The sequence below is a fragment of the Caloenas nicobarica genome, chromosome 9 (assembly GCF_036013445.1).
Source record: "Caloenas nicobarica isolate bCalNic1 chromosome 9, bCalNic1.hap1, whole genome shotgun sequence".
Taxonomy (NCBI): Eukaryota; Metazoa; Chordata; class Aves; order Columbiformes; family Columbidae; genus Caloenas; species Caloenas nicobarica.
In genome coordinates, this window is record NC_088253.1 from 22542922 (window position 1) to 22568769 (window position 25848).

At 39.8% G+C, this 25848-nt stretch overlaps 1 protein-coding gene across 4 annotated transcripts in view; it reads left to right on the top strand.

Moving 5' to 3' along the window:
• The window catches only part of BANP (BTG3 associated nuclear protein), a 133833-nt gene extending 110232 nt beyond the window's left edge, over positions 1 to 23601 (top strand). For all 4 annotated transcript variants that reach the window (XM_065640815.1, XM_065640814.1, XM_065640816.1 and 1 more), the window contains 2 exons: positions 18513 to 18656; positions 22868 to 23601. In XM_065640815.1, the coding sequence (XP_065496887.1) occupies positions 18513 to 18656; positions 22868 to 22939 (216 nt within the window). In that variant the 3' untranslated portion in view covers positions 22940 to 23601. The remainder of the gene's footprint in view (positions 1 to 18512; positions 18657 to 22867) is intronic.
• The last annotated feature ends 2247 nt before the right edge of the window (positions 23602 to 25848 follow it).

Sequence of the window (25848 nt, forward strand, 5' to 3'; positions counted from 1 at the left end):
CAGATTCCTGGGATCCTCTAAAAATTGGGAGAAACAAAGCACAGAGGAAATTCTGGGACATAAAAACTCATCCCATATCAAATTTCACATATTCTAATTGGTTGCCAGAGAGGCATAGAGATTTGTTGCCCATTTTAAATCTGTATTTAAGTGCAGCGGTGTTGCTGCCAGTGATCTGTAGCTGTTAGAAGCAGCTCATACCCTTGTTTTTCATCTTTTGAGCCTTTGGGTCTGTCAATTTTCCAAATGTTCCTATAAGGAATTAGTGTTATATATTATATATTATGTATTATATATATTATGTATAATAACAACCTCATTGTACAGGTGCAGAGGTGGGAGCAGTGACTTGCCCAAGATCACTTAAGTTGGTAGAGAGCTAAGATAAAAAATTGTGAGTTCTGGATTTCTTGTCTACACTGTCAAACATTTTCTCCGATTCATAATAGATTTCTTTCCTGCTTTTACCAAGGAAGAAGCTGAAGAAGCTTTTGGAGGAAAATGGCTTAATTCCTTTCTGCTTTCTTTGAGATCCCATTGAGCCCTGATTCTTTACAGAGCAGCTTATGACTAATAAGAGAAAACTCTTCCATTTTTCTTCTGTGAATTAGCAGAAAGCACGGATTTACATAGGAAAACTCACTTCATATAAAAACCATTGGTTTTTCCCATTCCCCTGTGTTTCGGTGCAGTTCTGCTCCGCGTTAACAACCGTGTTCCAATACTTGGTGATTCTTAGTGGACAGAGGAACCTCGACACATTTGGGAGAAGTTTTTCCCCAAAAATCTTTGGGATGGATTTGATTTCCTTGGTGCATTTCAAATCAATGAATTCTTCGATATGTTGCAAATGTAATCATTTCAGGAAGCTTTTCATTTTGTTGACAAAGCGAAATGACTTGTTTATTGTAAATTATTAGATCTATACATACACAAATACACATCCAAGAAAAAATAAAACAGGGATTGCAAGGCTAGGAAGTGCTAATTTCACACTTTTCTCTGTTAATACAGAATTGCCCTGCAATCTGCTGTTTATGTCATTATGTATATTATAGAGGTTTTCGATATAGGTTTTTGATGTGCATATTCCTTAAAAAAAAGATTCTAGCTAAGGTGTGTATGCCCGTACAGCGAATTTGAGCCTCCTTGAGAAAAACTTGTTTGTAGTGAACTGAAGTCCAAAGGCCTTGGAAATACTTTCTAGATTCTTTCCATCCCTTGTGAAGTGTTAACCAAACGTTAGCAGGAATAGCCTGAGGTCAGCTGTTGGTGTCTTTTAATGAGTTTGGTTTTAATATCTGAACTATATTTGTTTCTCGGTAGGTAGCTGCAGAATGTTTCATTCATGTAGCAGTTGCCTACAAGCTACGTATAAAAGAATTAAAGGAACTCAGAGGCATTTGTTTTGAGCTAATAAAAATACTTGTTTTCAAAATGTTTTTATTAAACGATATCCACGACAGCTTTGGAATATCTTCATCCTTGTTCTTTATTTACTCTTTCACGTCATTAATTTACAAGCTAATGAAAAGGTTATGATCGCAATAAAACAAAGCAAAGCAATAAATGACTAAGTCTGTAAAAGTCCTTGGCAGTGTTGTTAGATAGTAGGTGAGATGGCGTTGTGTTGTGTTCTGAAAAAAGGGTGTAAGAACAGGAGACCCACCTGGAGTTGAAGCTTCAGGTCCCCCCAGGTCTGTGTTAGGCCGGACTCTGCGTGCCCAGCTTAAGTAAACTGGGATTGCTGGATCTGAGTGAGACAGAGCTTGTTGATTCTTTACAGTCAAGTGCACCTCAGGGCTTTGAGATTCAGCTTAGTGAAGTGTTAAATTTCCTGCTAATGCAAGGAATAATTATATTTTTTCTTCAACTGTAAAGATAAATCCTGGGAAAACCCGTTACTGTAGCTGGGGATGTCATATAAACCAGAGGTGTTTAATACGTAATTTTAATTTTGAAGATTTTTCCCATTTATAGAGGCAAAAGTGAGTTGTTCTCTCTTTTGCCTTTAAGCAATGCTGGGAATGGGGTTCGGTGGTCTGTCCTTCGGAATATCTGGTCAAGGCTCCTATACTGACCGCTTATTTGTGTAGCATTTTTCATTATTGTTGCGGCTGGAATCCTTGCCCAGGTTACCACAAAATCCTTTCCTTTGACGGAAGCACTCTGCGGAAGAAAAGATGGTAACACCTGTCAGGTATCTGTTTAAGTTCAAAATGCAGTGTGTTTTACATAGAAAAATTCAGGTGATTTCATGAGATGATAAATCTTCCCCAGCCTTTGAAAGTTCCTTGAGCTCAGCCTGTCCCCAGGAGTCCTCCCTTCCACACGGCCAAAAATGAGCCACTTTCCAGAGCCTTGGACACTTTGCTGAGAACGTTCTGTACCTGGGCAGTTCCTATTTACCTGGGATACCAGTGCCTTCAATTCTTCGCTCATTAGCCAGATATTTCAAAATCCTTAGGTTTTTTTCAATGAAATTTTTGGTGATAGTGCTGCCCTGTAAATCAAGAAAGTTACAGCACAGATGTTAAATAAACCCTCATAAATATTCTTTGTTTGAAATTCTTGGCTTTTTATAAAAATAGACAATAATGATGTTGAAGAAATGGAAAGCAGAACTTTCAAAGTCAGGAAAATTTTTCCAGTTCCCCGAAATGGTTAAACTGATGCTTTTAGCAGTGTTAGTCATAGCTGACCAATAGAATTTATATCTTATTAAAGGAATTTTGCGACCATTCTCTTTCTTTACCATTGAGCGAGTAAAAACTTGGAAGGGTTTAGGAGATTAGCAGCTTATTACTCTTTTTCATTTGTGCTTTTGAGCTCTATGATAGATTTTATCTAATGAAATTTTGAAGCAAAATCATCCTCCCTTTCATTTTCCTTTTGAATATATTCAACAATCGTGATATTAAAACTAGTTTAGCTCTCCAAGTGGCCTGGCACAACTAGTAAATCAACTTTATGAAGGATTTATTGCACTTTTTTTTAAAAGAATGTATATTTCTTGACCGCTTCTGTCCCGGTCTGTGTGGCAGGTGCAATAAGTAGTTGATAAACCACTACGTGTGTTATCCCGGGGATGCTGCTGCTGATTTACAAATTCAGGTCTAAAAGTGGGCTGCTGAAGGGAGCCGGTGTCCCAGGTGGGACAGGAGAGCTGGGCCGCTCGTCCTCGCTGCGTTTCTGGGCCGGCCTGTACTAACTCGGGGGCCAAAATCTCTGAATATTTCCGCAGAAAGCAGCTGCGCCCAGAGAAGGATCGAGGCCAGAAGCATTTAGAATATTTGATAAGCGTGAGAAATTTTTGGTCTGTAAAGCTCCGAGCTGTCTCTTTATTAGCACGTAATTTAACATGATTTGTATCTTTAATATCACACAGACTGAATCCTCTCTCACCCTTTGGTTTGTAAGGTCGGGTTCATGACTTTGTTTTCCTTGGATGGAAACCTGCCCCAGTTATCAACCAGTGAACAAACATATTTAGACATAAGACCGAGTGTTGTTTGTCCTTTCCTTTCAGTCTGAAATCTAGTTTCCAGCCACAGTAAAAACAATAAAACTGATGTTTACTTTCCCCTTTTTTATTTTTTTCTCTCCAGTGATAAATATGATGTATTTTGAATTTTATCTGTATATCTAAACTATTCCATTGGAAGCTTTTGAAAGCTGAAGTTATTTGCCTGCCCAGCTGGCTCTGGGTCAAGCGCTTTAAGCTGAGTAGTGACTTGTGTTGTTTATAGTCAGTGCAGCCCTTGCCGACGGACTTTGGAACTTACATTTAGGACTAAGCGTAATTTCTCAGATTTTAACTATTTTCAATTTGTTTCTCGATATAGAACTTTTCCCCCTCTGTTTTCGGTTTTTAATGAATGTAGCACAGCAAAACCTAATTGCGATTCTACCTACTGCTAAATTATCGTAGGATCTAATGTTTCATCAATATAATGTCTACAAATGTTCTCAGCCGTTTATCAAGATATAAATCCTGTCCACTGTGCCCTGTGTTTATCGTCACATCCAGCAATACATTTTACCCTGTGTTTTGTGCAACTGCAGCGACAGCAGCGCTTGGCAGCAGGGTACCGGCTTTATTTTTTTTTTCCTCAGTACCATCAATATTCCACCATAATTTTGATCCGGAGGGTAGTCTGTTGAGAGACAAACAGATGGGGATGCTTTGAAGTTTCCATTGCCTTTCTTAATCCTTTTTGTGGAATTTGTTTGTCCCTGCGTCCTTATTTTTAGATTCTTTAAACAGATAAACGTGCATGAGCGCGGAGATGCAGGGAAGGCGTGGGATACGTGTAAACATTTTCAGATTCCTTCTTGTGCCGTTATTATAGTTTTGTCCATATTGAGTATTTTCACGTACACATTTAGCCCCTTCAGTACAGAGCAGTTTCACTGTTTGCAGTGTCTAAGTACTTAGAAAATTCCCTTGTTAAGAAATTTCAGACTGATTTTTCCAATGTCGACTGACTTTTTTTTTTAATTTAATCTTTGCCTTTGTGAAGATCGGCACTTGTCACTTGTCTGAGGAAGTGACGCTTATCAGTAGTAATGTTAATAAACTCTCTCGTATGTAGTTTTGCTCATTATTGAAAAATACAAAGGGCTGCACAACCTCAGATTTGTTCTGGTCTCCGAAAAGTCCAAAGGGAACCGTAGAACGTGACCATTTCCCCGTGCCCTAATGCATTAGAAATTCCTTTCTGGATGTCAGCGGCCCCAGCCATGTTTTATGTCATGGGATCTGTAATGGTTTAAGGACATACATCAGTCTGTCCGGAGCGGGCTCCTGCTCTCAATGGAGCTCTTTGTAAATAAACCCTGGCTGGGTTTCTGAAAGGACCACAGTAAATGTCACCAGTAGTTTGGGTCAAAATGACGGGACATTTGTACAGTGGTAGAAATTAGCGCTGTAACAAATTTTGAACCAAGCGAAGAAATATCAAAGGTTGTCAAAGGTTCAAATTATAGTATTTCAATTGTAAATGTTACTTATGACTAACCTTATCTCACAAAAAAAAAAAAAAAAAAGAGTTTTTTTCTTGAGTTGCCTCTTGGCTTTTTGGAACATGTTAATCCAATATCCAGCAAAAACTCTGGTGTGAACCCAGCAACCGAGCAGGTCATTCCCCACAACAATGCTGGTATTTGCCGCCGAAAACGCACAGGATTTCAGAAGGGAAAACCGGCTGAAAAATCTGCAAATCAGATGCAGCACGAAGGAGCAAATTACAGGAGTGTGTTTGTCTCGAAGTGACAAACTACGGCTGAATTCTTGATTGGGTTCAGCTCTGCTCCCCAGTAGCGCAGAGCAGCAAAGCGCTGGGTCCTTGAGCCCTAATAACAAAGACGTGGGGACTGCAGGCGGGGGAGGATCATCCCTGGATGGTGCAAAAATCTGCTTGTCTAAAACCACGGGCGAGATGGACTCGAGTGCAATCAGATGCGATCGGGGTGGGACGAGATTTCATTGTCTTCCTCATCTCATTATTTCCATCTGTCTATCTGGACACTCGGCAATTAAATTAACCCCCGATCGGTCTCGTGTAGGGTGTTGTTATTGCAGTGAAAATGGCTACAAGTTTTCATTGCCATGAATTTTGAAGGTTAAATTCCCTCAGACCTATTAAAGTTTACCTGCTCAGTGTTTGTCTGGTAGATTCTGTCCACCACCATTTAAACTTTAAAATCTAATTCTTAACTATTAGTGCATTTTTTTATAACACTGCCTAATGATGCTCTGTGCTGTTCAGTGGTTTATTAATTATCTCAAAAGCTAGGATGGATAATTACTAAAGATTTTTTTGATCTCACTGTGGTTTAAAGGGAAAGAAATGTCTAAATTAATCTTTTCCAGTGCCATTTTGTTACTTGTCTCCTCTACGGCCTTTCACTATTCAATGGGTTTCTTTGTGCTTTATGTGATCTAATTTCTAAGTCATATGTGGGAAAAAGCAGTATTCACATCAGTAGGTAGATAAAGGCAAAGTATCAGAGGGAATACTTGGTAAGCTGTAAACATTCTGCAGCCTTGAGTCTGTTTTACCCTTTTCTTCTTTCCTGCGCTTTTAACTTTTTGCTGTGGCAGATGCTTGAGTAGCATTTGCTGCCTCCTTCTCCTTAAATCCCATTTCCCCCTTCTCACTAGAAAGCGTCTGTAAGTGTGAAACTTGAATTTAATGGAGGTTGTGAAATAACATTTGCAATGTGCAGTTTGGAGTCCTTGCAGCCAGATGCATCCAGAGATTTTTTCTAGAGGAACACGTTGGTACCAGGAGGAGAACAGGTTTCTAAGAACACCTTGGTGTGGAAAGAAATTATAAATGTAGGAGGAAATATTTCCAAAATTGCCTTATTAACTGTGAATTCAGGGCCCAAGTCTGCCAGAGTTAATGAGCTGCAGTAATTAAGGTCCTTCAGGGTGCCTGTCTTAATGATCTTGTTTTGCTGGAGTTTTACATGTTGAATTTTTCTGGAAGAAAGTTATATGTTCTGTATTAGATATGAAAAAAACGCTTTTTATGAGCACATGCTATGTGGAATCTTTATATTAATAGCATCTTGGCTTTTTAGATTCCCAAGACAGTCTCAGAAACTGTGTGAGGGCTGCAAATCTGGTTTAGAAGTGCTGTACTTTGTATCAGGACCAGATCTGATCAAGTCCAAATGGTTTTGTTTCAGTTTTTGTTGGTTTTGGTTTTTTGTTTTGTTTTGTTTTGTGTTTTTTCTAAAATTCTGAATGCATTTTAAGCCTTTATGCATCTCTATGAGAAGTGCCAGCCATGTAGAGTCGGACTCAGACTGGAGGATATAAAGTTATTGTGTGAATAACGAAATGCAAGGCAAAATAATTCATGCATTACTGGGCTGCAAGGAGGAATAACCTTTCCTGACGCTTCTTTAAACTCCTTCAGCAGCATTTTAGAAACCACTTTTGAACGGAGCTCCCTGTGGTCCTTGCTCCGCGCTCACCTCTGAGCAGCCTTCACGACAACGTTAGCAGGTTGTCGCTTTTATTGCCGCACGGTTTTGATTTATGTTTTGGCCATCAAAGTTGCCAAAATAAGATAATTTTAGATACAAGCGCATTCTGTAGATTCAGCTTGTTTTCTTCAGCAGTTTCCTCTATGCACTCCGATGGCCTTAGTTTCCTAACAATTAAACATTTCGTTAGCAGACATTTGTACTTCCCGCAGAGTGGAAAGAAGCAGGTTGGGAGTTGGTCGGGTCAAGTTTGTCGGCAGCCGGGGGAACGTTCCCGCAACACGCTGGTGTCAGACGCTTTGATAATTCCGTTCCGATGTTATGAGAAAACCACATTTTAAATGTCTTTGCTTTAAAAACTCGTGTTTTTATTGTAAAAACAAGTAATTTTAACCTTTTAAAAGCAAGATTTTATGCTGGTCTGGTGAGCTTTAGCTCTGGTTTCCAGTTGTGTGGCCACACACGTATGTGCACGGTGCCTGGTTTGGGGTGTGATTTTTTTTGTTTTTCCCCTTCATTGATACAAACTTTTCGGTATGTGGGTAGAACGTTGCTCGAGTCGAACTTAATGCATACAAGTATTACTGAACAAAAATATGTGCTTCTAGCATTTATTTTAGGTTATATGCTAGTTTTACGTTATCCCAGCTGGGTATTAAACTGAGTTACAGAACTGGCAGCATGTTGGGGAAAACCAGATGTGTACTCTTAAGAAAACAATAGTTTTGGGTCCAGAGCTTTCATTGAAGTCTGCTTTAAATTCACACTCCATATTCCTCTCCCTTTTCTTACCAAAAAAAAAGAAAAAAAAGAGAGTTGTTCAAAAATGCATTTTAAAAAAATCCAAACGACGATCGGAAAGTTTAAGATGTATGGAAACACGATCTGGACGCGGCTTCAGAAAGTAAAGACCTTTGGCTGGCCTGGAGGCTCAGCTGGTAGCGAAACGTGTTGCCGTACGGGAGACCCTGATTTCAGATTTCAGTTCAACCACGGGCCACTGGTGTCTGGAAGCTCCACGCAGGTGAAACTTTCAGCTCTACAGCAAAGAAGTGGTGGATTCGGAGACCGCGTTACTGATGGATGCGTCCTGTAATTTCATCCCAAAGTAATTGTGGATTTTGCTGAAGTGGAAAGTGAACACACGTGGTAAGCGAACGGGCGAATAAATGACGGCACGTGCCTCTAAATGCGCAAAAGCTTGGAGAAGCAGCGAGACGGGGGCTCTTGAAGGGTAAAATTACCCTGACAACAGAACTATGGTGAAGTTTAATCCCAGGGGAGAACAGGCACTCGACCACTGTGCCAATTGTTTTCCACCCCCAAAACAAACTTTTGAATGATTTATACCTGATATTTTTAGAATGGCTTGATACAGTTTTCTAAGCAATGCAGGAAGTGGAGGGTACAAACAATCACTAATTATTCTTCTTCGGTTTGTTATTTTCTGTAATATTAGTTTCTCTGAAAATGCTTTCCCCTGAAGAACTCCGTGTCTTAGGCCAATACATGCAAGCAAAAACTAAATTTTGAAAATCATTACCAATTCGCAATGTGGAATGTAAGTGGCAATTCACATTTTTAAGAATTTGTATAATTCTTAAGTGTCAGGTTACTGGCTCCAACTTGAGAAAAATAAAGGAGGAAATTAATTCAATAGGCAGGAATTCATTTGCAAAATTGGGCAAGGATCATCTGCAGTACCATAACGCGTAGAACACAACTTAGTCAAACAAACTGCCGCTCTGTTAGGATTCATTTTCATTTCATGACTTTAAATTAGAGGAGGCACGTTTGCATCATTGCAAAGGCCGGTGTGGAAGAAGCACCAATTCCCCAGCTCTTCTCAGCGTATTGGAAACATTTGTCCGCGTAGCGTGTCGACTAAAGGGAAAGCACATGTGAAATTATGTTACCGAGAAGCTTCTGATGGAGAAGCTGAGTTGATACGATACGGCTTCGTGTGGAGAAAAGGGTTTATATAACTGATGCCTTATCTGTGAGCTTTGGTGGAAATCGCAGGATGGTGATTTGTGGTAGTCTGACGTTATTAAATTTGTCAAAAAGATGATAGTTTTAAAAATGGCAGTGGATATATGTAAGAACATCCACTTTAATGAAAGAAATGAATCATTTTTCCTAATTGCTTTTGTTTGAGAACTATTGTCTGAAAATGTTTTTGACGTGAAACATAAGATTTTCTGAGGTGGAACATGATATATAGCTTCTAATATACATTACATCTGCTTTTAGTTTTGGTCATCATTGGAACACGCTGAGCAGTTTACAGTGACACTGGCATTTCCAGTGTGAGTAATTGAAAATGAGGTAGATAAAACATCTATTATTTTGGATTGTCTTTACATGAACTTGTAGATAAAAGCCAAGATTAGAGATACATTTGGGTACTTTAATTCTCTTACTACCGTTATCCCGTAACCTTTTGTCCAGGTATTTGGAGAAGTCCAGGTGTTCTTGGCGTATGTTTTTAATTCTAAAACCCGGTCATTTCATATGTGTATTTCTATCCTAAATTCTGGAGTACAGAAGTGTGTATGCCCTGCTCTGATGTGCCTGGAACTCCTTGTGTCCGTGTATCTTACAGCTCTGTCATCCTGTCCGTCTTGAGAATTGGGTGGCAAAGCAAAACTAAAGACACAAACTTCCACGTTCTGGATTCCTGTTGATGCAAATCAAAGAGCATCTTCCCTTAGGTCCTGGGTTTGTTAAAGGGAAAAAAAACCTGAGTGTTTGAATCTGCTTTCTAACTTCTGTCAAGTTTATACTTTTTTTTTTTTCCCCCTTCCTGGAATTTTTTCTTGAATTCTGTCTATTTTTTGGTGCAAGTTTCTGTAAGAAACTTATTAATGTGATTCAGGTAATTCTCAGGAGTACCGCTTGCTTATTTAAGTATTCTTTAATTGACAAGTACTGGCTTATAACTTTCTCCAACTCCTGATTTATAGTCCAGGCACAATTACATTAACTCCGCTCTGTGGTTGTTCCTACCATTTTTCTTCTGTTTTCCTTTTGTAGCCATTATGCACTTCTGATACTGATTGATATAAATTGAGCTGATGACATCATTTCGTAATTAAAGTGCAGGAGGTAATATATTAATTTTCTTTTCCTTAGGACTTTTCCTGAACATTGCAACACTAGAACTTTTCTGTTCCTCTGTGTATTAAAGGCTCATGCTGTTGTCGCATGTGCTTTTTTTTCCCATCCATATTTCTCCCATTTAATCGGATCCTGCAGTGTACGGTAGGAGCAGTGTTTTGTTACCCTGGCAACAAGAGCCAAACTTTCAGATGTTATTTTGCTAGTATTAAAAAAAAAAATCACTGCCAGTTATGATGTAAACATTTGCAGTTCCCTCCAAATGTATTTTCTTTCTGGAATCAAAGTAAAATCGCCATTCCGAGGGAAAACTGATAAATCGGTTTAGACGTTTTTAAACAAAATAACAGATGTGCGTGATTCTGGTAGATTCTCAGTGATCTGGTCTTACTATTAATATTTTTAAGTGGCATATTTACTACGAGCCTCATCAGAGGAGATGCACCCTCTCAGCAGCACCGAGAGTCCAAGTTTTCAGGTTATTTATGAAAAGTTATAAAGTTATTTATGAAAAGACTGAACGCTATTTCTGCTGAAATTGCCTGAAGTCTTTAGCAGAATTTTGTAGTAAACGCAGAAAGTACTTGAGCATTTATCTTGACCTTTTGTCTTCGGCATAACTAATCCCGTGAGGAATTTGAGGCTGGGACCAGCAGGGTGACATTTAAAGCCATGTTTACATTTATTAGGCTGGCGGGGACTTGTCACATAAAACTGTAAAGGAAGACGGCGCTTTAGGACAGACTGATCTTGGCTTGGTTATGTCACAACAAAAAGTTTCCCACCAGCAGATGCCGCGTGAGTCACCGTTTATTATTCACTCGAATAACCTTTGTCGGAGCTGGTCAGTCGGAGTCTGGGTCACTCGTGTCCGACTTGTTTCATGAGCTTTTGCCCCCGGCAGCTCCAGCTTAGGGACGATTTCTTTGACTCTGTAGCGTTTTTCTCTGAACTATCTGGCCATTTCTTAATAGCACTCAGTTTGATGTTGAATAAAACCCAAAAATAATGTTCTGTTGGGAAAAAAAACCCCAAACATTTAAGCCAAGGTCATCTGTAGTATTGCTCAAAATAATGAATTATCATAGATTTAATTGTCTGCTCTTGAAAAACCTTTCTTTTGGAAACAACTCCATTAACTTTATTGTATTTACTGCGAACAGTAAGACATTTCATCACAAAATGTTGTACTTGCAGAGATTTGAATAATCTTTGCTGTTCTTAGACTGAATTAACTCAGAAGATTTTGCAAGCTATAACGAAATGTCGAGGGCTGAGTTGAGCTGAAAAGCTTGGTTATATATTTCTGGTTTTTCTTCTTTCTCCTCAGAAGGTTATTAGGATATATGAAATAATTTTTGGTGGGTTGGTGACCCGACAGTCACATCTCCGTGCGCGTCCGTGTAGCTCGTATGATGTAAAACATTGGTTCACCAGAAAAGAGATGGATTAACCAGGGCCTTGGCCTCAGAGGAGGAGGTGGCCACAAAATAGCAAAACTACCTAATTTAGGGACCTCTGGCAGGTGAAGGTTCCCCACCTTTTCTGTAATAACTGACATTAAACTGTAGGTTACGGTTTGGGAAATGCAACATCTGAAAAGAGCTGTCGTTTAACCACAACCTTGTTTTCAGAAGTTTCCCTTGGTGGGTGATTTATTAAGAGTATCTTCGTACAAAAGATGAGTCAGACGTACAACACAGATTTCCTTACAAGCTTCATCCTTCCAAAGAGCCCCTTTAATTTGATACAGCGAATTTAGATGAGGTAACTCTTCTTTCTGTAACCGAGTCATTTTTACTGAAATTACATCTGCCGTTGAACTGCCAATTAATTATAATGAAGTTTTGCACATGTGCTGGTTTAAAGTGTATTTGGAAGTCTGGCTTTTGTTTTTGTGTATTTTACATCATTTTGTAGGGCCTGAGCCCATCTCTGCTTGAAGTCAAAGGAAGGTCAGTGCTGATGGGACCCCAAAGTCTGTTGAGACAACACTCTCTCATTTCTTATCCGCTGGTGCTGGTGGATCCACCACTGTCCGTGTATCAATAATTAATAATACCTGTGATGCTGAGTTAAAAAATACCACTGATGTAAATGTGGACTACTTAGAGAAGGATTTCATATAATCTCCTTGTATTTAGATCACTTGATATAAAGCTTGATTTAGGTTTTTATTCCTTAGTAATTAACTTTGTGTCCTTTTCAGCCAGTATAATAGTTCACAGATAAAGTTTTAATTACGCTGATTACCCTTTTGTGTTTCATACCAAGCACTTCTCAGAGAGGCTGTTGGTGTCTTGAGGGACCTTCAACTGTCCTGTGAGAGCTGACCCAGGGAAAGGGTGGGAGACCCTTAACCTTGGGTTGGGGTGTTCACTTAAATGTAGGCTGCGTGCATTTCACCTCCAGAGAGGTTGTGAGCCTCGTGGCTTTTCCATACAGTACGTGTTTTTAAATACATAGGAAATCATGGGTCAGATTCCTTATTTTAGTTGGGCCGTGCCTGGTTCGGAGGAACGGTGATAGTGAGAGCGGATCCTTTTTTTAAAAAAAAGACAACATGAACTGTATTTTTTTTTTTTTTCCTACGCCGTATATCTCTCCAGTTTATTTACCAAATTAGATGTGAACACTTTTAAAAGACCCCCAGAATATTTAATTTTAAATGTATTTATTTTTTTTTTTTCAAAAAAGCTCGTACAGGGAACGTTAACAAAGACCGCAAACGTCCGCCACGCTTTTCAAAACTTCCCGCAGTTCTGTGCGCCTCATTTTTCTTCGCTCAGGGCCTGTTACAACTTAAAACCACAGTGCTGGAAAATCTCAGTGGCTTTATTGAGCAGATTTAGTCTTCCGAGGCAGAGCCTTTCTCCTCGGGCTTCGCTGGAGCGGAGATGTTCGGATGCGAGGTGGAAGGGCTCGGCGAGATGCAGATGGTTTGAATACGCTAAGCCGCAATTTGCCGTCACTTATCTGGCTCAATCCAAGCGAGGTAGCCAGAAAAATGGATATTTTTGCAAAGTTTGTTTAAGTAACCACAAGAGCTGCAGTTTGTGTTCCTCCAGGTTTCGTAAGGGAACCTCAGAGTAGACGTTACCGAGTGGAACCGCGCTGGGGGATGCGCTCAAAGTAAAAGCAGATGAGATGGTTTATTATTCGTTATGCGAGGAAATAACGCCGCTGATAAAAATGTACTCTGGAATTATCCTTTTCGTTTTTCCGCGCTCTGTAAAGCTGAAATCGGTTTCGCTTTTCATGCCTTTTAGTTTGGGGAATTTAAAGGAGGTGCTCTGGGTTATATGACTCTGTAGGGGTGTTAGTTAATGAAGTTTTGACAGATTTAAGGTCACATTTTGCACGGTTCAATTCAGCGCACTTAGAAATACACAGCAGGGAGAGTTCCTCTCTCTGTGAACTCCTATATATTAGACTTCTATATACGCTGAATTTATTTTTGTATTGGCACATTTTATGTAAGAAATAAATAGCAAATTTAGATACAAGTTGTTGTTGGAGTAAGGGAAGGACTCTCAGCAATGCTTTACAAACTAGATAATTAGTTTCAGAATGTTACCCTAATCTTTAAGAGCAGCGGATCTTTTTTATATTGTTTCCACTTATCTTAGATCAAACATACTTTTCTTTTAAGAGAAACATTGGGACATTAAGAGGAATATATAACCTTAACATTACCAAACCTCTTGCTGTGTAATTTTCTGCAAATCCCTTACCGTACAACGCTGCAATATTTGAGGACAGGTATCTTACTCACGTGGAAAGGGGATTTAATATCTCAGTCTTTGCTTTGGCATCAGTTGCTTTGATGTTTTGGTGTCTGGGCACAGACATTGCGAGGAGTGTGTTTTTAATTCAATAAATATGCCCAGTTTGGTGTTTAGAAGGTAATTAGCTAAGAATTAAAACATGTTCACATACTTAATGTGAATCAGCATTATTTTATTAAAAATGGGCTTGTTTTTGTAAGCTGGATTGACAATATACTTACTTGCTTTACATTTGGAACATGCTGTTGAGATCGTTTCAAAGTGTAGCCCTATAGCAAATGATTGAAACCGGTGTTAAATTGATTCAGAAGAATTTAGCTGATATATTGCAAAAAGTAATTTCAGGCCTTCCAATTTGCGTTTTTCTGGTGTTTCTCCACAAATATCTTTGACTGATGCTATTCAGTATTTTAATCAAATGTATGACAGCAGATGAGTAATTAGTGAGATGTAAATGGCAGAGTAATTAAATGCTAAGTAATGAAAGTAACAGGTCGTTTTAACACTCTGCCCTAGATTACTAAATATGATCGGCTCAACTTGCCTTTTAATAAAGCTAGATGCGAAGCAATGTATTTTTGTAAGAACAAATATTCTGGAATTATTTTATTAGACCGGTGGAGGTCTGGTGGCCAGCTTGAGAGTATAAAATATTCTCTTTCACATCCCAAAGCTTTTTCTGCAGGCAATAATGAGAAGACAGGAGATGGGGCAGTATGTGAGATGTTCAGTCAACTGGAGTATTTAAAATAACGATGGGATGGCCTCGAAAAGATATTTCAAAAAGCAGCTGTGGTTTTCATGGAAGTTGCTTAGCGCAAGGGTCTTTAGTTTCTGCTACGTGAGACGATCTAGGTAATGATCAGACCTTTTGTAACAGTAAAATAGAAAAACCTGTGAATTTCTGGAAAAACTCTGGATATGAACCATTATTGGAGTACACGTTATGGTGTAGATGGGTTTTTTCCTTGTGGTGATGCTGCTAATAACGAAATGATAATCAGAACAAGTTCAGCTTGAAAAATAAGAAATTATTTTGAGAAAAAAATTGAGTGGTATATATCTTGGCTTTTTGCTTTCCTTTAGTGTGATCTTTGTAGTTCGAGTCAGAAATAGAGCAGCGATAAGAATGCATCTTAAAAAGAAGAGAGGCCTCGTACTTTGGTGGTTTCTGCTTAAAAAAGGGTTGCCAATAAATGCTCAGAAGGACAGGTCACATCTTCCATGTGCTCCCTGGCACCTCTGCTTCTCGTCACTAGGTATTTAGAGAGAAAAGCTGCAGATATTCTCTGTAACACTGCGGGCCATCTGTCTGCCTTATCTTTTTGGAAGAACTTCCAGTCTTTTATTGCTGTTCATATTTTGAAAAAGTTTGGAAGATAAAACATTGTCCTTTAAACTGCCTTGTAATTCTATCAAAATACTTGCCGCTTAATTTTAAATACGGCGTAGAAAATATGCTGCAATATGTAGTGATCCTTGGCCCGCATTGTCAGCTGTGTGTTCGTTCTGGAGAATTAAAAGGTGGATGTGAATTTATTTCTGTGCAAAGACAGCGCATCACCAGGCGATATGCATTTTTACTTTATATACACGTGGGATGGACAAATGCAGCGCAAGGGTTACCATGGTTTTCGATTAATGCTGGTTGATGTTAGTGTGAAGACAACTGCTTCTCGGAGAACAGCTGGGTCAGTCCGTCCTTTGCTGCCACTGCCTAATACAGTGTTAATACTTAAATTTTATTGGAACTGGACTGTAAAATCGCCAGAATAACTTCGTATCCGCCACCATCAGACATGAGTTTTTCAATACAGTTGATCGTGGTTAAATTGAACCAGTGGCTTAAAGAGGAAAGGGTGGAAAGTAGATCATGTTATCCATTTTCCTTTATAGTTTATTATCCTCCATAGTGGACTCGTTTCTGAGTGTTGGGTCCTGCTCTGCTTCATCAAGTGAAATTAAGAACTTGTAGACAATCTTATGGGAGAAAATCCTGTGGGCTTTTTGGCTTGTGTTTGTTTTTTCTTACAGCTCCATTCTTTTGGCATTGCCTGTTCCAGTTTCCTTACTAAATGCCAAGGGGATGGAGACTTTGATTAGTCTGAGCCTCTGATATTGTCAAGGAACTCATTAATTTCTGATACTAAAAAGCTTTGAGTTCTGGACCTAAATATAGTGTCCATTTGCCCCAGGTAAACTCATCTGTAGATCCACTAAATGACTGTATTCGTGTAGTTTTGCCGTCAATGGCGAATGCCGGTGTAGGAGGATGATAAGCAGGTATTTTCTTTTCTTTTTTTTTTTTTTTTTTTTTTAATTTTCTGGGAGTCATTTAAACCCATAAGCATCCTCAGACTTTTGGGCCCAAACTGTCCTTTTATTATAGCAATGTTTTAGCTAGAGCCCGTCACTGAGATCTTTCCTTTTTCCCATGCACAACTCGTGTCTTTTGTGCAACATTTACTGAAATAGTTGCTTCCTGGCCATAAGTGTCACAGGATTTTCAGATGCGAACCTTTTATAAACAACCAGTCTTTCAGTGATTCAAAACCCTTTTTTCTTCTTTTTAAGAAATGTCATCTTTTATTGCATTCCTGCAGTGGAAGTGGAAAGAAATGGTGGAAAAAAGACACAAAAAATCCCGATGTGTCTTGCTTGTGAGCTTTTTATAGGTAGGCAAACATATGTGCTTGCCTAGATTAATAAAAAAGCTCACAACGGTAGCAAGAATGTGTTTGAGCAGGCTCGATGTGGCAAGACCAGCCTGAGGAAAGGTCAGTTTTGGTAAATAAAATTCAGCTCTCCCAAACCGGGTACCTATTTTTGAAGGTTGGGGTCTAGAGAGAAGCTTTAAGTTATGGGCTTCTAGAAGAATAATTCTCAGTGATAAGTAAAATCAGCAGAGGCCGTGATATGAATTGAGCCATGCTTGGAAACTATGCTTGGATAATTTTGGAAGAAACTGAAGGAAAACCTATTACATTTTAATTTACTTTTTTAAAAATTTTATTTCCTGCCCTGGCAGTTGAATGTTAAATGGGAACTATTAGTTATGGGCTAACATGGTCTTTAAATGGAAAGGAAGGGAGCAGAGAAAGTAGCTGGTTTTTATTATTAATACTAATTTTATTAGCGTGTTTTGTGTGGCAAGCGTCTCACTGAAGAAGGGATGAAAAATAGAAATCGGGACCTTCAGGCTCAGTAGCTCACATTTGTATTTGTCCAAAGGTGTTAGGGAACATTTTCTTATCCTGAAAGGTGATGGGAACAGTGAGGGAAGGGGCTCTTTAATCTTGCTTTTTAATTTAGGCAAAAGTTGTCTTCCCCAGAAACGTGACAATCCTTGAGGCAACAAGGTTGGGGACATCAAGGTTTGCCAGGTCACAAAATGTCCTTGAGAATGTTGGTAGCCATCCTCGTATCCATATATCTCAAAGATATTCTCCAATATCTTACAGATATTTCCCAAAGTGTTCTGATTTTTCTGGAGGAACATTTTTCACGAGGTTTTCTGGTTGGGGACAGACTGTGATGTGGTTCCGACTCTATGTATCATAAAGTTCCAAAATAAATACCGTCGGATGAGAGGATGTTGCTGATTCCTATAAAAACAAAATGTAGCATCCTTTTGCAGTTTGACTGCATCTCAGAACACCCGAAGGTCCCCATCCAACCCTGACAACACCCCTAAAGGTCACTGATGGGGGTCACCTCCTTTTGCCTCCCACACTCCCCAGAGAAATTCTGCTCTGCGCACTCCTTCATGGCCACCCACCTGCACATCAGCTGAGAAATCAAACTTGCTTAAGAAAAACCTGTGTTAAGAATGTTATTTTTGTGCTTTGCTCTCGTTCCTTCGTTTGCAAGATGTCTTTTGTTTGTCGCAGTTCAAATACCGTAGTTTAAAAATACATTGGTCGTGGCGTATAGGAATTAAAACTAAATATGTATATTTTAGCTGAATTTTAAAAAATGCAATTGGGGAGTTGTTATTGTTTATATACAGGTATTTTGTTCTGATTTGTGTTTCAAGAAGTAAATTAAATTTAGTTTAAACACATTTTTAAGCAAGGAATTTAGATGGATCAACTGTTGTTCAGTTTTTGAAGACTTAGAGTCTCCACCGGTTAAATGCAGGTGTGTTTGGAGCAAGCATCCATTAGCAGTAATTCTTAAATCTGCACCTTGATATACAACAGGAATATAAACATTACTGTAATGGATCGTCAGAGGTCGAATGCCTTTGGCTGTGAGAAGGAGCATCTTGGCTCCGTGTCTGTTAAGATCGTTACTTCGCCATCCTGTTGGGTGCCGTTGATGTTATCACACTCGTCGTGTCGAAGTCTGTCCCACTTTGCATAATCATCGACAGAATAATGAATCTCAGAAGGCAAAATGCGGTGAGCATCTAGCATGGGAATCTTCCCATGTGCGCACCACGTCCTCTCGGAAACCCACGTGATTTAAAGCAACTGTTACCCATAGATGAGTTTCCCTGTGTTTCTTCTTAACGCTCTTTGGTTTCGCATCTGTTTTGAGTTAGGTGGTTCCTCGTGCGTTTCTGCCTGTGTTTACCGGGGTTTCTGGGTTGCTTTGCAGGTGTTGCAGGGTGCGCAGCTGATCGCGGTGGCTTCTGCCGAGCCCACCTCGGGGGGCGTCGATGGGTCCCCGCTCCAGGGGAGCGACATCCAGGTCCAGTATGTGCAGCTCACCCCAGTGACAGACCACTCTGCGACTAATCAAGTACGTATACATACCTTTTTGCCATTTGAACATACTTAACTTGATTTAAACATCTGTCAGGTGAACCATACATCTATCACAAATGCTACAGACCCATTGCATTCATCGTCTTCTTTCCAAACTGTAAAAAAAAGAATCATCTGTAATAAGAAACATCATTTTGTTAAAGGTATAAATGGTCTTTGCCTATTCCTGCTTCTATGTTCTTGCTCAGTGCCTCCAGAGAATAGTTATTTTGGTCATCATTGTTTTTCTGCATCCTTGAAGGCTGAGAGCCACGTTAAAGACAGGGCAAAAAACTTACTTGGAATCTATCCAAAAAGTATTTTTCAGACTGAGGTTTCTCTTAAAAATCTTATTCCCTTTCTGACAGCAGTTTTCCAGTTATTTTGATCAACAGCCTGCATTTCCCGCAGGAGTCGCAATGTTAGCAATTGTAAGTGAACACTTGATCCTCTCGGTTACTGTGGAGGAATTATCTTTTTTTATTTTATTTTTTTCTCTTTTTCAATCAGTTTGAACAGTTGTGTATCTGAGCCCAGGAAAAGTCTCTCATCAGCTTGAAGCCGTGACTGGTGACAACACAAGAACACTGACTTAAAACAGTCGTCAGAAGTTTTTCTGAAAGCGGTTACACATTCTTCTGTGAACCCCACTTAGTCGGCTCCTTTTCTAGAGAACACCAAGTGCTTGTGAAAAATAAGCTGTTGCTTGCTGGCCAAAACTTAATGGTATCCTTAGCAGCCAATATTAGCCTGGATTTTTGTCCCGTACATATGTAGTTTAGTAGAGAATTCTGATCTGGCTACAAACTCACTGACAAAATGTTTTTCCCTCTTTTCCAGGCTTGTCTCTGCACTAACCTTGTCAATGTTTTATTCATAGTCACTTTTAATAGTATGCTAGACAATAAGAGTGTTGCTACAGGGATTGTGCCTTATTTCTTGTAAATCCCCAAGTGCTGCTGATCGCATGCAATTGATAAAACAAATGGGCACCAGGTAGCGAGAGGTGGTTTTGTGCTGCTCTCCTCGCTCTAGGCCTGGGAGATTCTCCAATTTACCGCCCATGGATTTTTTCGCGGGTCTGTTCCTCGTGCCCGTCCTCCCTCCTCAGCCACCACCTCCGATGGGCAGGAGGTTACGGAATTCGGTTCTAGACACGGGCACCCATCTCCCACACAGCTGGCAGCCACCGGAGGAATTCCTTTTTCTCTTCACCATGTTAGCTTTTAATACTGTGGTTAACCACAGAGATGTATACAAAGCTGAAGAGAAGCAGAAAAGGAATGCGAAATGAGAAGAGTATGAAAGTGAAACCAGACAAGACTAAAAATAAGTTTGCCATAAATATTTCCTCAGTTTACACAAGCTGAAAACTAAGGATCCGTTAGTGAGTTGGAGAAACCCACTTGGTATTTGCATTGCTCTGAGTTATGTGGATAGTCAAATAGCTATTTTTGGCTAAAATGATGGATAGTCCTACTCATCTTAGATCTGTTATCTGAAGGGAAGACCCCGCGAGAGGGGCTGTAACGACACTTTTGTCCGTTTTCATATGGTTCTTTAGAATTGTAGGCTCACAGAACGGTTTGTGTTGAAGGGCCCTCCCCAGCTCCCCCAGTGCCCCCCCTGCCACGAGCAGGGACATCTGCACCAGCTCAGGTTGCTCAGAGCCCCGTCCAGCCTGGCCTGGGATGTCTCCAGGGATGGTTCAGCCACCACCTCTCTGGCCAACCTGGGCCAGGCTCTCGCCACCCTCAGGGGCAACAATTTCTTCCTCACGTCCAGCCTGAATCTCCCTCCTTTAGTTTAAAACCGTCAACCCTTGTCCTGCCCCAACAGGTCCTGCTCAAAAGTCTGTCCCCATCTTTATTATCAGCCCCTTTTAAGTACTTTGCTAAGGTACCGAGATATTCTTAGTGATTTTGAATCAATTTATCAATCAAAGCTTATAAAAGCAAAGTTTATTATCCACCTGGTTTGAATGTTATGCCCCACAGAAATTCCCTGTTTGAAACACCACAAATGCGAATTTATTTGATGTCTGAAACCAAGACACCAGTTTTCTGGCCTTTTTTCTGGGATGCGATTGCATGGGCGAAGCCGAGGGCAGGGCTGAGGCTGGTGGAAATGAATCCCTTCTCTGGCTGCAGCTGAAGCAGACACCGACATGCACTTCAACTTAGTATTTTCAGTGTATTCATGCACAATTTTGTATTTGCAAATTAGCTGTAGACAGAAGTATTAATAGCTCAGATTCTAACAGTCTTCTAGTGGCCCTAAACCATGTATGTGAACACGAAATATTAATATATGAACAATGTTTTGCTGGCATAAAATTGCAAATGCATTTGTGGAGGGAGGTATTGTTTGAAATCAGATGCATTTTGGGGACTTAGGTTTGGTTGACTTGTTTTCATGTCTCAATAGCATTGTTACATATAGCAGCTTGCAAAATTTATAAATACAGAACATGGCGATGATAAAGAATATTTGGATTAATTCTGTGCTCAAATTCATATGCTGGTGGTAAATTTTGTTCTATTTGGAAAAAAATGCCAAATCTAAATCTTTGGACAGTTTCTGCTTCTGGTCTGAATGTAGGATAAATATCCAGTATTGCTGTTGTCGCTATTATTTGATAATTATATTACTTCATACAGTTTTCATCTAATGGGAAAGAAAACTTTGATCACCTGAAAACTTACCTGCTATCAAATTTAGGAATCTGTTAGAATTATTCACCACTTTGGCACTAATTTATTGGACATTTAAGTGAACACCAGATTACCTATAAAGGAAAAAAATCTTGTATCTGTGTGCAATTATTGGCAACAAGGCAGAGAGGCGAACAGAAATAATTTGACAACAAAACCTTAGTTGCGGAGCAGTGCTTTATAATTTTGAACCTCCAATATTTTCATTGGAACAAGTAAGTGGCGACCGTATAGGAAAACATAAAGGATGGGAAATCTGGTTGTGGATCGTCTTGCAGATACCAGACTGAGAGCAGAAAACAGCGCTTCAAATAAGACTTTTCCGTAACAGAAGCACTGCCATGGAAATAATTCTGTATCCAGGGCATAACATAAAGCATCTATTAGATGAATTTATGGAGGCAAAATTCATCAAGGGCAGATCTCTGCAATCCGTGGGAGTCTACAGGAAAATATCATTAAACACTTGCCCTTTTCTTGCAGTTTATCTATGTTTGTGATATTGGCTGCTATCAAGGGAAGGCTTATTGGGTGTGATGGACTTTATCCAAGCCAGTACAGCTGTTCTTAAATGCTGTTCATCTTATAGCTCTAAAGATGGCGTTTGTTTCATAATCCAGTTTTCCTTACTCCGGCTAACTTGGCTAAAAAGGCAGTTTGCTGTGGGATTATCCTTTCACTGTCCAACTACTGCTGGGCAATAATGTCATTTTTAAGGAGACTTTATTTGAAAGTTTCACTCAGTTGTGTTCACTCTAAATTTTTTTCATGGAGGGCTGTTTGTGCTTGGAAAGTGAGTAGAATCGGACCTGTAGGAAGAATTTTATTTGAGAAAGAAGTTCATTATAGTAGCGCTGCTCTCATTTGACACAAAATAGAGAAAGACCGCAGCAGGTAAAGTCAGCGGTTTTAGACCATATCCTGCAGCATCTGGGGACATTCCCAGCATGGGGCAAACAGGTAATTTTACTGTCTTTACCTACAGTAGTTCCGAGACTTCAAACTCTCTTTTCTGTGACCACCCTTGGTGAACTTTCCTTCCCTAACACAGTTCAGCTCCGTATCCCGAGCTGTCGGTCCGTCCATCGTGTCCTTCCACGGCTTCCGCACACGTTGTGCCAGACACGGGGTTTATTTTGTTTCTTTTTAAGAGCTGCTTCTTTTTTGGAAAGAGAGAATAATTGGTTTCTATTTACTCTCTTCGTGCCACTCGTGATTTTATGGCTCCTTATCATGATTTCATTATTCAACCTTCTCTTTCCAGCCTGAAGGGCATTAGTCCGCTTAGTCTTCATGTGGACTCTTCATGTTATTTGTGGTGCCTTCGTAAGTGTATTCCCGTTTCACCTCTGTCATAGAGCTGATAGCCGTGCAGATTTTGCACTGGTATATACAATAACTTTATATTAGTATAATATGTTCACATTCCCTTGGCTACACCAATGGAAAGCACTTTTATATTGATTTCCTGATGTCATGTTTCCTTTTGCAGGGCACTGATACCCTTCAATCAGCAATCCAACCAGAAATGCAGATAGAACACGGAGCGATCCAAATTCAGTAAGAGAATCGTGGGAAGCTGCGTCAGCCGAGACGTCTGTGAGCCCCAGTCCGAAGTTAAGTGCTGTAATCGTCGTGCAAGAACACGAGTACGGAAACGCCTCTTAGACTCATGGTCCCACCACGAACATCTCCTGCAAAGAGCAGAACTCTGATGATCTGGTTGTCCTCACCTGGAATAAATCAGACCCATTCAATTAAATTGGAGCTACATCGCTACATCAGGCGAGAATCTGATGAACAAATACGTGGCCTGCACTTAGGTACACTTAACGAGAAAAAAAAAATTCTTTCAGAAAAAAAGAAAGAAATCTAATGAATCAAAACCATGAGACTAAATTTAACATTTCATCCTGTTCGTTTCTTCTGTGAAATAAGCCATTTGAATGTCTGCAGATATCTTAGGAAGTGTATTGCTGCTTTGCAATACTTGCTTTACCACGTATAGAAGATCAAAAAGCTCAAATATTTTTCACTGTTTAAACAGCTTTTTTTTAATTTGCGATGGTGTTTATAACAAAAATGGAAAATATTAAAAAAAAAACCAACGAGAAATCCCATAACTGCAAGTATTAGCCTTTTGCTGGTGTTTTCTGTTCAGTGTAATGAAAAATGTATTTGCAGAAGACTAACGATTTTGTTTGTACTGTTGCTTAACTACTTTTCTAGGGGAAAATGCTTTTAAATGCTGTAATTATGCATTTCTAATGAAAAATAAATGTGTATTTATGAATAGTGCAGCTCTAAGTTGCTCTTTGCCTTAGGGATGAATACGGTTTGACTGGACTGTGCTGTAGGAGTGTAGTTCTGGAGCACTTGAAGACAGACGCTCTCTGGCAAGCTCTGCCGGCAAACTGAGAAGTAAGATTAAGTCTATAAGGAAGATATCAAACTTAGATCATGTTATTTAAATTTCCAGTGCGCGAAAAACGTGATAGTTAAGCTTTTGAGTTTGTACGTCCTATTTTATACAATGAGTTTATTTGTTGAAAATGTGGACAATTCTTCTGAGCTATCTCCCTTTTTAGTTCCTCCTCCCTCCTTTGTGCAGGTATTTGTGGCAATTCCTCAGTTTGGGATTCATCCGTCAAAAGCTGGGCTGCAGAAATCTGAGACCCGGCTTGTTACCCAACCTGCAGCAGGAAGGTGAAATCCCCTCTCCACTGAAGCTTATGGGAAATGTGATACCGATGTCACGAAAGCTACATTTTCGTATTTGCTAAGCTTGAGTGGAAAGGATAGGTTTGCTGTAACCTGATTATCTTAATGGTGCACGTTTTAGAAAAATACAGAATTTGCTGGGGGAGGTGTTGCTTTGTATTTGTTTTTCAGCTAATGCTGTTATGTGGTTATTGTCTATATGTGGCTCATACTGCATTTAATGTATTAATGATAGAATCATTTAGGTTGGAAAAGACCTGTAAGATCATCAATGAATGAGGCGTAGCCACAAATTCTACATGGTTGAATTCAGGATAACTTTTTTTTTTTTTTTGATGAAAGGAAGGGTTAAGCACACCCAGTTTCTGAGAATGTTGTCCCTGGTAAGTATTACACTTTATGTAAATTCCTGCTTCTCCTTAGGATATTTTTTGACGCACAAGTACAATGCAAACTGAACCACAGCTTATTGAACGCGATGTTTGCAACAGGCCAAGAATTTGGCTCCTCTTCAGTTTCTTTTTTTAATAGTGTTTCTCAGACTGGGTGGTGTTTGAAGAGCTTGGCACCCAAACAGAAGCCTAAAATAAAGCAGGGCCTGTACATTTTAGCATGGCTGTTTAATAATAATTTATCACTTGGGAATGACAGTCGGAAAGCTGGGATGGCAAAGCTGCTGTGCGCTACCGCATACCGCTCTCTTGCTATATTCATAGTGGCCACAGCATTTTTCCTGTCTTTCAGAGTATTTTCCTCTTACCCAGCTTTCCTTCTGCATCCTGGGCATCTTCTGCTTTCCAGGGGAACACACGTGCATTTAAACTGTAGGGTATTTGTCTTTGTTTGATGGTGCAACTAAGAATTCTGTTCTCTCTGCATTTTTCAGCTCAGGTGCAAGATGAAACTGAGTTCAGGAGAGGTTTCCTTTAGCCGCTAGACTGCTGCATGCTCCAGTCTCTTCTGCTAAAAGCAATTGTAAAGGCGTATCAAACAGTGAAATAGCATCCACTAGATTTCAAGAGAATGAAATCTCCTTCGCCAGTGTGGAATGGAGAGTGTACAAATCAATTGAAATAAATAGGTAAGGAGAGCAACTCGTTAAGGCCCCTCCTGTGCGTTCAGATGTTAAGACTGCGTGTTCCTCGAGAGGGGAATTTTTCTCAGTGTTATGTCAATGTTTCCATTAGTCTGAGCTCTATCACACTCTGTTTATACTTCAAAGAAAAGAGACTCCAACACCAAGCCAGGTGTTCCCATGAGTAACCCCTGTTCCTGTTCCCTCTCTGTGCGTTTTATGTCCTTGGAGGATTTATGTCCTTGTCCAGGGAGGAAATGTCTTCTCTCCAAGAATGTTTTATGTGTTTTCTAGACATCACAGAGTGTGTCACGTACAAATAAGTCATTCCCGAGAAGACTAATCGAAGAACGAATCCCCTCCTAGGAAATGCTTGTGACCGTGAGGACTCTGTGAGGTTCTGTGCAAGTGTGAAGAGCACTTTCCTACAGAGGTTATCGTAGCAATAACATATCAACATAACAGTAAGAAATCCTAAATGTATTCCAAGATAAGGAATTAAAATCTTGCGGGGGGACTGGGGATTTTGCCTGGCTCGATGTTCACACAGGTTGGTGTTTGACCATGGATGTAGTTCTGCCCTTTGAGACTGACCGTTTCAGCAGGTCAGCTAGAAATGAGTTCTCATTATATCTCCTTTTGTTATTCGCAGCTTCTGCCTTTTTAATAATACGGTT